The 14,838-nt window shown below is 41.1% G+C and overlaps 1 protein-coding gene across 1 annotated transcript in view; it reads right to left on the minus strand.

Annotated features, from left to right (window-relative positions):
• Nucleotides 1–14,838, minus strand: part of LOC124801666 (high-affinity choline transporter 1) — a 262,510-nt gene that overhangs the window by 146,976 nt on the left and 100,696 nt on the right. Inside the window, exon 3 of the mRNA XM_047263090.1 lies at nucleotides 1,503–1,610. Coding sequence (XP_047119046.1) covers nucleotides 1,503–1,610 — 108 coding nt within the window. The remainder of the gene's footprint in view (nucleotides 1–1,502; nucleotides 1,611–14,838) is intronic.

Here is a 14,838-nt window from a genome sequence, read left to right on the forward strand (position 1 = left end):
TGGAGGTCTGTTGTGTTTTCTTATGAACGCTTATTCTGAATTGGTGCCAGCAATGGCCGTGTGTTGGCTGTAACGGGGCCAGTTGAGGGCTTACAATTTCATACGACAGCAGGAGCGCTCTCTTGATTATCCCAAACAACCTGACTGCAAATCTGTAAATCAGTCTGGTGATTCGACGTGTCTAGCTGCCGTTCATGATCAGCTTTCCAGAGGATGTTCTCCAATAGCATAACGCTCACCCACGTATCACTTTTATAACCCAATCTGCACTACGGAGTGTCGAGATGTTGTCTTGGCCTGGTCGACCATCAGATCAGTCACCAGTCGAAAACATATGAGACATCATCGGACAACAACTCCAGCGTCGTCCACAGCTAGCATTAACTTTCCATGTATGACGGGCCAAGTGCAACAGGCATGGAACTCCATCCCAAAAACTGACATCAGGCACCTGTATAATACAATCCATGCACGTTTGTATGCTTGCGTTCAACATTCCTGCGCTTATACCTGTTATGAATGTACTAGCATTTCACATTTGCAATGGCTTATCTCACGCTTACATTAACTTGTGATCTTACAATATTTATCACTTAAATGTTACGTAGGCAATTGTATTCCCGGATCTTCATTCCTCTCTATCTATTGGTGTTGCAATTTTGTTCCGACAGTGTATTTGCTTATTCATATACTTATACTATCAGTTTTTCTTGTTTGTTGTCTTAGTAAAATTACTCTTGGTATTGTGTAATTAATCTAGCTGCTCTGGCGGTAATGGCCAGTTGTTTAATGCTGTCTAGTTTTGCTTTAAATATTTAATCTGATTATTTCTGTACTGGTCACTTACGGCCACCGCTGGTTTAAGAATATTTGCTTAGTAGCTGATAGTTAATAACGCCCGCTAGCTTAATGCTGTGTTATTTGCTTTAAATATTAAACTGAAGTGTTTAATTGGTCAGCCAAGCCCGCTTACGTATTGCTATGAGGCTTGCAATCAAGATTTAATTAACTGTTTCACCGGTGAATGACGACCGTTTCGGACACAAACTTCAAACAATATAATTTGTAACGTAACGTGGAGATAGAATTGAGATGGCTCACTGGAATTGGTGGAGTTCAATTTTTTTTTAGAAAAGTGTGAGTGTCTAGAACTAACTGGATTCTACGGACTTAACACACAACATTTAATTGAAACTGTTTTTCCTTACGCAAGAGCCTCTGTAAAAGATACCTTTTACGGACACCATAGTCCCTTTGTGACATTCATTCACATCTCCAAGTCGACCCATATTAATGCGTAGGATCCATACAACCTGATGGCTCATACACGCCACATTACTGCTACGGTTACGTCAGCGGTGGAGGGCCACGTGCCCGCCAAGTATGAGTTCTACACCTCTGAAGCTGCTCAGAGCATCCAGCGTGCTCTTTTAAGATGGGGACAAACATTTTGTCAGCTAAGCTTAGTTATAAGACAAAGATATATGCAAGCAGAGACTTACCGAAGACGAGGCTGAGGGCGTAGCCAAAGGGCGCCTGGCACCAGACGAGCCCATACCGGTAGATGGCCTCGGCGGTGCCGTTGATGTAGCCGCCGCCCACCCACGTCGCTGAAACACGACAAGCACCCTCCTATGAAACCTGCGTCTACCTCTCAACGTTATGTACTGCTAATTTCGTCAACAACAAAAAAATGTTTATTGAAATGAGACCCTCCAGTGCTCAAGCAAGTACCAGTTTTATTTAGACAACGGATATGACTCAATTGCATGTATTTTAATTGTTTATGCCGAGGACAGTACTATCAAGAAATAAAATGCATTAAATCAGAAAACATGTGACGATGTCGGCATTGTTCGAAACTAGTACTGGGAATGAAACTACAATATAATTTGATTGTTTGATTTCTATTACGTATGCAATCAACAGTTGTAAAGGACTTTCGCCATTTCCAAAAGTCAACACAATCATTCTCTTGTGAGCATAACAATATACATATGAAGTAGCCAGTATACAGGGTGAGTCACCTAACATTACCGCTGGATATATTTCGTAAACCACATCAAATACTGACGAATCGATTCCACAGACCGAACGTGAGGACAGGGGCTAGTGTAATTGATTAATACAAACCATAAAAAAAATGCACGGAAGTATTTTTTTAACACAAACCTACGTTTTTTTTAAATGGAACCATGTTAGTTTTGTTAGCACATCTGAACATATAAAGAAATACGTAATCAGTGCCGTTTGTTGCATTGTAAAATGTTAATTACATCCGGAGATATTGTAACCTAAAGTTGACGCTTGAGTACCACTCCTCCGCTGTTCGATCGTGTGTATCGGAGAGCAGCGAATTACGTAGGGATCCAAAGGGAACGGTGATGGACCTTAGGTACAGAAGAGACTGGAACAGCACATTACGTCCACATGCTAACACCTTTTTACTGGTCTTTTTCACTGACGCACATGTACATTACCATGAGGGGTTTTCAATTACGGAGTGGAATAGAGTGTGTCCCGACATGCCACGCCAATAGATGTTCAATGTGGTGGCCATCATTTGCTGCACACAATTGCAATCTCTGGCGTAATGAATTTCGTACACGCCGCAGTACATCTGGTGTAATGTCGCCGCAGGCTGCGACAATACGTTGTTTCATATCCTCTGGGGTTGTAGGCACATCACGGTACACATTCTCCTTTAACGTACCCCACAGAAATAAGTCCAGAGGTGTAAGATCAGGAGAACGGGCTGGCCAATTTATGCGTCCTCCACGTCCTCTGAAACGCCTGTCGAACATCTTGTCAAGGGTCAGCCTAGTGTTAGTTGCGGAATGTGCAGGTGCACCATCATGCTGATACCACATACGTCGACGCGTTTCCCGTGGGACATTTTCGAGCAACGTTGGCAGATCATTCTGTAGAAACGCGATGTATGTTGCAGCTGTTTGGGCCCCCGCAATGAAGTGAGGACCAATGAGGTGGTCGCCAATGATTCCGCACCATACATTTACAGTCCACGGTCGCTGTCGCTCTACCTGTCTGAGCCAGCGAGGATTGTCCACGGACCAGTAATGCATGTTCCGTAGATTCACTGCCCCGTGGTTTGTGAAACCCGCTTAAAAAAACGTAGGTTTGTGTTAAAAAACATACTTCCGTGCATTTTTATATGGTTTGTATTAAACAATTACACTAGCCCCTCTCCTCATGTTCGGTCTGTGGAATCGGTTCGTCAGTATTTGATGAGGTTTACGAAATATATCCAGCGGTAACGTTAGGTGACTCACCCTGTTTATTCAGTTGTTGTGGTACCAGCAGAACAAGAATATCTGCTTCCTATTTCGGATTGTATCTCTCTCACTCACTGAAGAAATAATGATACTCTGAAAAGCGAAGCCACTGAAAATGGTATGACTACGGAAAAAACATAAACTTCGGTACAGATCGTATCACTTACGATGGAAGGTGGTAAATTAATTACCATGTACAAGTATCCGAGGATGTCGTGAGATATTTTCATTTCGAGAGGTAGATCAGAATTAATAATGAAAATAATTAAGTTCTGGAACGTCAGGTTTACATCTACTTTTACATTTACATCTGTACTCCATAAGCCACCTTACGTTGTAAGGCAGAAAGCCTCTCTTGCACAGTTGTGTAGTTGGCTGAACCTCTCCGTGGCGCTTTCACGCTTCCTAAATGAACCTGTAACGAAACGTGCCGCTCTTCTTTAGATGTTCAAAGCCTTCATCTGCCACAAAGTTTCATATCAGTGGACATTCCGCTGCAGAGTGAAAATTTCATTATGTTTTGGATAGCTGCTGTATTATATCTTTTTATTTCGTCCTATTTCATGTGTATGAATTGTTTATGAAATAAGTTTTCAAACGACGCACCTGCGCTCTTACTTTATGTTTACGCACTTACATGAGTGCATCGACTCCTTAAATCTCATATCTAATTGGTTCAAATGGCTCTGAGCACTATGGGACTCAACTGCTGAGGTCATTAGTCCCCTAGAACTTAGAACTAGTTAAACCTAACTAACCTAAGGACATCACAAACATCCATGCCCGAGGCAGGATTCGAACCTGCGACCGTAGCGATCTTGCGGTTCCAGACTGCAGCGCCTTTAACCGCATGGCCACTTCGGCCGGCTCATATCTAATTGCTGAACTAATTTCGTTCGTCTGATATTTTTGTACTTCGGATGTTTTTTCATCTCTTGTGAATTCTGTCTTCCGTTGTCTCGCTCTCGCAAGGTACGGAAACCATTCTGCTGTTCTCATTGTAAACATTATTACGTAAATGATAACCAGGTTTCCTTAACATAGTATGAAGTTAAATTTATTCGGCCTCTTTTTATTTCTAGCAAAAATCATGTTACTTTTATATGATTTTTTAATTGGTACGATGTGTTTTCAGAGGATGGCGGCTGGAACGGAAGCGTCGACGGCACATTGTTAGCGGACGTTAATGACTGAACGCTTTCCGTGTTGAGTCATTACTTTTAACTGCGTCTTCCGCTACACGTCTCTGAGATACTTAGACCGGTTATTTTATTTGTATCTTGCAGTAATTTCACGCAAATTAAGCAAAGAATGATTCTGTCATTCGTCTACTGACAACGAAGTCGTTGTGTGGCCTATACCAGTGCTACAAATTTTTGATCCTGGTTAATTTTCCTTACATGTTGCATTCTCAGCTTCACGCCGAATTCGATGTGGAGCAATTTTTGTTTACCGCGCCGAGCCGTCCGTATCACAGACGACAATACGCACAACCACCATCTGGTGACACCTACCCTTTTTCTTTAATTTATATTAAGTCACTGCAATTACTTTATTTGAATCTATTTAAGGGCAGTAATGTGTCACCGCTATTCAATCAGATTTGGAATAGATAGATAGATATGGATAGAGAACGGCGCAAGAAGAACAAAAAAATGGTTCAAATGGCTCTGAGCACTATGTGACTTAACTTCTGAGGTCATCAGTCCCCTAGAACTTAGAACCACTTAAACCTAACTAACCTAAGTACATCACACACATCCATGCCCGAGACAGGATTCGAACCTGCGACCGTAGCGGTCGCGCGGTTCCAGACTGTAGCGCCTAGAACCGCTCGGCCACCCCGGCCGACATATGGAATGAAAGTAGTACATTCTGACTGTCGTCCGCATATGTCTTTTTAATATTGTAGAGTGAGTTTCTGGCGTGCCCCCTCTTTTCGACTTCTGACTAGGATTAGTCGGGGTACACCTAGGTTTGTTTCCATGCTGTTGATGTTTGTACAAGGGTCATAGAATGATGTTCGCGGGCGGTGCGTTCCGGGAATGGGTATATTTACTGCAATGGGATCATTGTGGATGTTATGAGTGAATGGCACACTGTCAATTTGTAAAGTGTTGTATACTGAGTAAGAGCGAACCCTGGCGGTTCCTGTGTTAAACGTACTTGAAATTTTGGATCACAACGTTGGGCGGGAAGTGTTGACAGACGTATTATAAACAGTTATTGTAAGCAAGATTTTTGTTGTTCTAAATTGCTTTAATGTTATCTGGGGTTATCTCGGGGTTTGAAAGGTTACGAAATGCCGCTCATGCTAGTTATTTAATGGACATTATTTTAAGCTTGTTCCATAACGTGGCCTTTTGTTTTACCTCCGCGCTGGGAGTAACTTACTAAAATACTGTGCATATTAAATGCTTAGTTAGCGTGGTAGGGATGAGCAGAGACTCCGTTGTGTGTAATACTTTAGTGTCAACAAGCACCGTATGTATTTTAACACCTGTAAGCAGCGGAGCAACACGTTCATGTCCAAGGAGTGAAGGTGGCTCCTCATTGTACTTAAACTGCCCATTTAACCTACGGAATTGTAAACGAGGACTTTTACTGGCATGAAGTTGTTTAATTTTCATTCTCGGAATTTGTAGTACTTAGTTAATAAATATTGAGTAAGTCGTTCGGCGCTGTATTTACCTAGGTATCAAACCTGTGTAACAACACCCACCATCTCTGAAAGAAAATACGATGAGACAAAAGAAGTAGATCAGATCGTCATCGGAGACAAATATTTTAATTTTATAGAGAACTGAAATTCAATAGTAGGAAAAGGAAAATAACGAAAATATGTTGGAGAACATGGACTGGGGGAAAGAGATTAAATGGGAAGCGACCTGGTAGAATTTTAAACAGAGCACAATTTAATCATTGCTAACGCTTTTTTTATCCTAAAACAACCAAAAATGTACAAACGAATGTCTCCACTTTGCATAAAAACCACAGAAGATGCTTTGTAAATAAAAGCGAAACGTGTCTGGTGTAATTGTGTTTAGTTAAATCGCAGTCAGCTCAAGACGGATAACCTATAGTAACAGAGGGTTGTACTCGTATACGTTGATGAGATCTAGAGTCTCTGGAAGGTTTGATATAGATTATATCATGATAAGACACACACTTATAAACCAGGTTATAAACTGGAAATCATTTCTAGGGGCTGATGTGGTTATGAACTGCAGATTAAGACTGGAAAAACTGCGTAAGGGTAGGAAATCATGTATATGGGAAAAAGATAAGTTGGAAGAACCATTGTTTGTTGTTGATGATGCTGATGTTTGGTTTGTAGGACGCTCAACTGCGCGGTCATCAGCACCCGTACAAATTCCCAAGTTTTACGCAGTCCAGTTTTTTTACACAGACCAATCGAGCCACTGTCACGGATGACGGTGATGAAATGATGAGACTCAGAGTTTGTTGCTCGTTTAAAAGGCATCGTCGACCAACGATTCAATTAAGCAGACAGAATGTAATATAGGCGTCTAAAATTGAGACTGATAGAAAGTAAAAAATGCCTAAGCAGATATAGCTAGAGGAAAGTGGTAAAGTTGTAGAAGAATACATGCCAAGCGAAATATAGATGCCGACTATCAGAACAGTAAAGAAACTTTTGGACAAAAGAGAAGCACCTGTATGAATGTTAAGAACTCAGGTGACTATGAAAGTTCAGTACTAAACAAGAACGGAAGGATGAAAAGCAAATGGAATATATATAAGTTCTGTACGATGTAAATGAGCTTGAAGACACATTATTCAAATGGGAGAGGAGTTAGATGAAGAATTTTACACAGTACTGGAAACAAGGCCTCAGGAACAGAGGACACTCCGAATTATTCAGATATTTGGGAGACAGCATACAAGATATATGAAGATGCGAAGCACCCTCAGACTTTGCGATGTTTCTGGTTTTGGAGTAATAAGCTTTCTTTCATTCCATAGTTTGGCTGCGATTACGGTAGATGAGGCGTAAGAAATGTGGTGAGAGGTAGACAACATATGGTACGGTGAGTACCAGTTCACTGCGAAATTGCGCTAGTTTATGAGGATAATCTGATTGGCTGCTGACACAGAAGCCAACGCGATAAGCTTTTAGTTTCATTTTTTAAATTTTTGATAGAGTATAATTCATATTTTGTGGTATGTCAAGCTGAATACAAATAAAAGAGCAACCGTTAATCCACTTATTTCGGGTCTTATTTTTTATGACAATTTTCATCAGAATAAAGCCATTCAGACGAAGCACTTGGTGAGGCTTCGGCTTCCGCTAAAAGGCCGCTACGAAGCTGAGTGATTCGGGCTGTCTGGTTATTCTGAAGCAAGGGGATTGAACGGAACGATTAACATTACTGGCCGCACAAATAAGATCCCAGATGCGCGCCACACAATATTGTGATCAGATAATGCGACTCTGCATACAAAGCAGAGTGGAGTAGAGTAACATTGTATACAATTTTTATGAACATGGTTTCTACAAGACTTAGTAAAATGTAATTGTGATCGTTTCTAATGTGAACTGTGATACGTGTGACTTTGTAACCGAAGATACGCTGAACGTCTTACTAGCAGTTTATAGCTTTATCTTCTTCGTGTTTTGTCAGTACAAAATCTGTTGGCATCTCCAGTTTCGAACTTATCATTTAGTGGATTTGAGAGCGTTACCCAACTCACCAGTTATTTTACAACGCACTTCAATGACAACGAACTTGCGGCTTGTGCAGGTTTGTGCAGTGTAAGGGAATCTCTGCGTTTTACCTGCAAGCGCCAAAACACGGCAAGCCCCTTATATGTCCTGCATTTCCAATACAAGTGGAGACTGCTATACCATATTCGTGGTTCCATGGAGGAGAGTAAGTGAAAGAAAAACTAATGTGAGGAAGCACTGTCGATTTGGACACAGACTAAAATCGTCATATTCAATACTCAGCTCATTTTGCTGCATGGAGACTCAGTAAACTCCTCATTTATATCTATACTCATTTCTCACCACCACTACTACTCTTTTTTTCCTGTCGTGCTGCCATAACTTGAAGAAGAATGTAATAACTCATACTCGAAAGAAATCAAGTGTGAATATTTTCGAACATGATCACAAAATACTGACATGAATATTTACAGAAGAATGGAGCAATCGGTATTGCCGACCTCGGCGAAGACCAGTTTGGAATCTGGAGAAGTGTAGAAATATGCGAGGCAATACTGATCCATGACTTTCCTGCGACTTATGTTAGAAGATAGACTAAAGAAAGGCAAACGTACGCTTATCGCATGTCTAGATTTGAGAAAATTTTTTTGAATACGTTTACTGGAAAATACTCTTCAAAATTTTGAAAGTAGTAGGGTTAAAACACAGGGAGCGAAATGCTATTTACAACTTACAGAAAATAGACGGCAGTTGTAATGTTCAAGAGGCATGAAAGAGAAGCGGTGGTTGAGCAGGGAGTGAGACATGGTAGTTGCCTAACATCAATGTTATTCAATCTGTAGACTGAGCGAGCAGTAAAACAAACCAGGGAGATATCTGGGAAGGTGATTTAATTTCACGGAGAAGAAGTAAAAGCTTTGAGGCTTGCTGATGACTCTGTGGTTTTGTAAGAGATAGCCAGAAACTTCGAATAATGTTGAATGGAACACACAGTATCTTGAAAAAAGATTATAAGATGAACATAAACAAGAGTAATATAATAAGTCGGATTACATCAGAAGACACTGAGGGAATTAGATTAGAGAATGAGACAGGGAAGACAGTATATGACATCCTACATTTGGTCAGCAGAATGAGTGACGATGGTCGAAATGGAAAGGATATGAAGTGCAGACTTGGCAACAAAAGAAAGAGCTTCATCAATACAGTCTACGCACTGAAAGCCGCAACAACAACATCACATCTAATAGCATAATAGCACATTGGTGTCAGTGTAAGGTTTTCAAAAGACCGAGACGGCGTTCTGATAGTAGGCGACTGGACTGGAGGACCAAGAAATAAGACCCCGGATTAAAAAGTTTGTAGGAAGGGTTTAGTGTCTGTGGGCGAGTAGTACGACGGACGACAACTGAAATTCTCAATAATAACTTTTCATTATTCAACTAAGGAACAGAACTCAAAATACAGTTACTGGGGATGAATGTCCGTAACGCTCAGTCACAAATATAAAAGTCAATGCTTGACATTTGACGAAATGCATAAAAGCCTAGTGGGCGGCGAAGCAGAAGGGTACCGATGTTGATCGATGACAGGACCCTGCATTGCCTCGCTTGTTCCAACATTTCTACAGAATCCAAACTGATCTGTCCCGAGGTCGGCTTCTACCAGTTTTTTCATTCGTCAGTAGAGAATTCGTGTCAGCGTTTTGCAACCGTGACTTATTAAACTGATAGTTCGGTAATTTTCACACCTGTCAACACCTGCTTTCTTTGGGATTGGAATTATTATATTCTTCTTGAAATCTGAGGGTATTTCGCCTGTCTCATATATCTTGCTCACCAGATGGTAGAGTTTTGTCATGGCTGGCTCTCCCAAGACGTCAGTAGTTCTAATGGAATGTTGTCTACTCCCGGGGCCTAGTTTCGACTTAAATCTTTCAGGGCTCTGTCAAATTCTTCACGCAGTATCATATCTCCCATTTCATCTTCATCTATGTCCTCTTCCATTTCCCCAATATTACCCTCAAGTACATCGGCTTTGTGGAGACCCTCTATATACTCCTTCCACCTTTCTGCTTTCGCTTCTTTGCTTAGAACCGGTTTTCCACATAAGGTCTTGATATTAATACAGGTAGTTATCTTTTTTTCCAGAGGTCTCTTTACTTTTCCTGTAGGCTGTATCTATTTTACCCCTAATGATATATGCCTCTACGTCCTTACATTTGTCCTCTAGCCATCCCTACTTAGCCCTTTTGCACTTCCCGTCGATCTCATTTTTGAGACGTTTGTATTCCTTTGCGCCTGCTTCACTTACTGCATTTTTATATTTTCTCCTTTCATCAATTAAATTCAGTATCTCTTCAGTTATGTTTATCAGTTGTAAAACCAAAAGAGCTGCTGACGACGCTGTCGCTTCTTCTCCAACAGCTCAGTGAGGTTTAAGGGAAACTTTGCTGCGTCTGATGAAAACAGTGGATTTGTGTAAGAATCAGATTTTTTTCTTGACTTTAATTTTGTTATTCTCTCGTAAAAAAATTTAAATGATGTGCGGAATGGTTTGTGCTGGTTATAGTTCTACTAGCTGAAACATTACTACTATGTTCTGTGCTTGTATTAACACAAATATTGTCCCTCAGTATTAATGGAAGTAGAGAGGAAAACTTTCTCATGGCACTTAGAACCAGTAGCCTCCCCGGTATTGCACCTTGAATGTTCTTAGTAAAATATTTATTTCCTAATTTGTGTCACTATTGCGTTGAGGTGACGAACATAATTCTGTGATACCAGAATACTTTCACAACATTTTGGATATAAGTAAGTCATGAAAAAATTTATGTACTATACATTGTTTTTTTTTATTTTTCTGACAAATGTGGGATGGGCGCTTTGACAGTCCATTCTTCACATATGGAACAACAAATAGGTCTGAAACTTCGAATAAATGGAAAAGTTCTCCAACTTCACAAATATGTTAGTATTTTTAAGCAGTAAAAGCGAACTGTTTCGGTTTATCAAAGCAAGGAGCGAAAAATAGTTTCATCTTCAAAGGCATAATTAAACGGGCCTAAGCGAAAGTTCGCATCAGATTTCTTATTTATCTTTAAAATGAGGTAAGCGGGCGATTAAGTGACAAGTCTAGGAGCTCTCACTAGTTTAACGTACGGAAAGTGAATCGGTGACGAGGCAGGTCAGGGGAGAGGGGCGTGGGAGCCTTCGCATCTAGATCGGCATCTCCCCCTAGCCGGCGACCCGCCGGTCGCGGACATAAATATTCAGGTAGAAAGTTCCACACACATCCGCACGAGCGGGGAAATATGTGATCGTGCAGCCCAGCGGCGCCCACACGAGCCGAGCGGCAGGTCGGGCCGAAACGTGCGATGGGTGGGATAGCGCAGGGAGAGCGACGCCGCACGAAGGGGCAGCCGAGCTTCCCAGGCCGCGGCGTGACTGCAGACGTCGGCCGAGTGCAGGCAATCAAGACGCACTTATCTGACCGGCCAACTACACTAATGACACATCAGTTACACCCTTATATGTCTCGGCCGTTCTACACCTCCCACTGATCTTCATGTTAAGATTACGAATTTTTAGACCAGCTGTATTTAATGGGTTAAATATGTCCTAATGAAGTCTAGCAATTATGTGGCCAGAGATTAAAGTGGTATCAGCTGCGTTTAAAACGTTTAGCTGATGGACCGACAGCTAAACGGCAAAGTGTGCCAGAAAACCATAAAGGTCCATGCACAAGTAGAGTCACGTCGAGCACAGCTGAAACATTCTTACTGCGACTAGCCGTGAGTGAAAACGTGTCACTGTGTAATGGAGCATCGTATAAAAGTTAAGGTTTGACACTTATTCCGACATTCGGAAGTGAGTAAGTGTGCAGAACTGAAATCAAGAGCAGAAGTTGTGTTTATGACTAGTACAATGCCATGCTGATGGGACGTCTGGTTGGGGCCGACCGTAAGCAAGCCTAACAATCAACTACATCAAATAAACTTCTTAATAAAATGAAATTGTCACTTGGAGCAGCACTCTAGCAAGAACAAGTTCATTGACTTTCGTGGGGATTTTTTATGAGACATCAAACTTCTGATTGGTTTCATTCGGCCCGCCATGAATTCCTCTACTGCGCCAATCCGAGTAGCACTCGCACCCCACGTTCTCAGTTATTTTCTGAATGTATTTGTAGAATATGAGAGCCTTGAAGAGAACACCAATCAGTTTTGGCTCTTATATAGAATTTCTCTAAATCTCAATGTGTTTATCAGCCTTATGACGTTATGAACACAACACGAAGTAGACAAAATGAGTAAGTCCCAATCACTACTTTAGTGAGAAATATTCCTACCGACTGAGTTATCTCGACCTGACGCACAACTTTTTTATTTGTAACTCTCTCTTCTATCTCTGTCTCACCTATCTGTCAAACGGCACAGAAGTCGTTCTGCGTACTATACTCCTGGGAGAATGAATGTAGAAAAATACAGTACCCGCTAAGAGCATGTTCACCATTTTTATGCCGGCCGGAGTGGCCGAGCGGTTCTAGGCGCCGCAGTCTGGAACCGAGCAACCGCTACGGTCGCAGGTTCGAATCCTGCCTCGGGCATGGATGTGTGTGATGTCCTTAGGTTAGTTAGGTTTAAGTAGTTCTAAGTTCTAGGGGACTGATGACCACAGCAGTTAAGTCCCATAGTGCTCAGAGCCATTTGAACCATTTTTATGCACTGGTCTCACCTACCTGACATATTAACAGAATGGCTTTGACCTTAGCTGGAACTAAATGAAAAAATATCAAATTTGAAGGTTACCTCAAAGACGAAGTCATTTTAAAAACATGCTCGAAATGGACCAGTACTGGAAACAAAATTGGCCATACCTTTTCTGATGAACCTTATTTGTTTCAACAAAATCACAGAAAACTTAAATAGCTGGTAAGGGATTTAATCCACGCCCATCCAGTAAATTACTCCGTTGCTTTCCTGATCCACATAGTACACAAAACAGGTCATAACACAATTGCAGAAGCAACGAAAGAAACATGCAACATTTAAAAGAACGCAAAATCCCCAAGATTGGCCAAGTTTTACAGAAGCTACAAATTTAGCTCGAATTTCAATGCCAGATGATTTTAAAAGGTAACGCAACGTAACTCTGTCTAGAAATCTGACAAAAAACCCAAAGACACTCTGGTTGTACGTAAAGTACACTGGTCGCAGGACTGTGCGGCAACTGTGGTGATGTTGTTGACGACAGTCCTACTAAGCAGACTTCCGAAATTTCTTCACAAAAGAAGACAAAGTGAAGATTCCAGTACTAGGATCTAGAACAATAACTAACATGAACAACTTAAAAACATATTTCCTCGATGTATCGAAGCAGTTTAAAATACTTAAGAAAGGCTAGGCTTCCGGTCCAGATCATATGCTAGTCAGGCTCCTTTCAAAGTGTGCTAATACAATAGCTTCACACTTAGCTACCATATATAGCCGCTCGCTCATAGAAAGATCCGTACCCAAGGGCTGGAAAGTTGTGCAAGCCACACCAACACACAAGAAAGGAAACAGAAGTAATTCGCTGAATTACAGACCAATATCACCATACTTTGTTTGCAGTAGAGTTTTAGAAAATATACTGTTCTCGAACGCTATGAACCACCTCGAAAAAAACGATTTATTGACAAATAGCCATCACGGATTCGGAAAAGATCATTCTTGCGAAACACAACTAGCTCTTTATTCTCATGAAATAATGAGTGCTATCGACAATCGACGCCATGTTGGTTACTTATTTTTAGATTTCCAGAAGGTTTTTGACATCATTCCTCACAAGCGACTTCTGGTTACATTGCGTACCCATGGAGTGTCGTCTTAGTTGTGTAACTGGGTTCGCGATTTCCTTTCAGACAGGTCGCATTTCGAAATAATTGATGGAGAATCTCCGAGTAAAACGGAAGTAATGTCAGGCGTTCGCAAGGAACTGTTATATGCTCTGTGTTGTTCCTCATCTACATAAATGATATAGGAAACAATCTGAGCAGCCCTCTTACGTTGTTTGCAGATTAGGCTATGATTTAGCGTAATCTATAGTCATCAAATGATCAAGATTAATTGCAAAATGATTTAGACATGATGTCTGTATGTTGCAAGAAGCGGCAATTAATTCTAAATCATGAAAAGTGTGAAGTTACCCACAAGAGCACTAAAAGAATCCGCTAAATTTCAGTTACACAGTAACTCACACAAATCTAAAGACTGTAAGCACAACTAAATTCTTACGGATTACAATTAGGAATAATTTAAATTGGAACGTTGACATAGATAACGTAGTGAAGAAAGCAAAGACTCCGATTTATTTACAGAACACTTAGGAAATGTAAAAGGCCTACTAAAGAGACAGCTTACGCTACGCTTGTCCGCCTTCTTCTGGATTACTGTTCTGCAGTGTTGGATGCGCATTAAACTGGGTGGACGGAGGACATCGGAGAAGTTCAAAGAGGGGCAGCTCGTTTTGTACTATTTCGAAATAAGGGAGAGAGTGCCACGGATATGATACACGAATTCGGGTGGCGGTCATTAAAACAAAGGCGTTTTCTCTGCGGGAGGACCTTCTTAAAAATTCAAACACGAACTTTCCCCGTATAGTGTGAAAACACAGGGTATTTCGAAAAGAATATACGTATTTCGAATGCTATATTTATTAAACTTCAGGACATACGAATATGAAACTTCACACACATATTTACGAACCTCTCAAGTTCAGATTACAGATGTTCAAAATGTCCTCCATCAGCTACACAAACAATATCACATCGATACTCAAATTCCTCCCATACTCGGGCAGGCATGTCCTTCGT

The sequence above is a fragment of the Schistocerca piceifrons genome, chromosome 1, assembly GCF_021461385.2.
Source record: "Schistocerca piceifrons isolate TAMUIC-IGC-003096 chromosome 1, iqSchPice1.1, whole genome shotgun sequence".
Lineage (NCBI taxonomy): Eukaryota > Metazoa > Arthropoda > Insecta > Orthoptera > Acrididae > Schistocerca > Schistocerca piceifrons.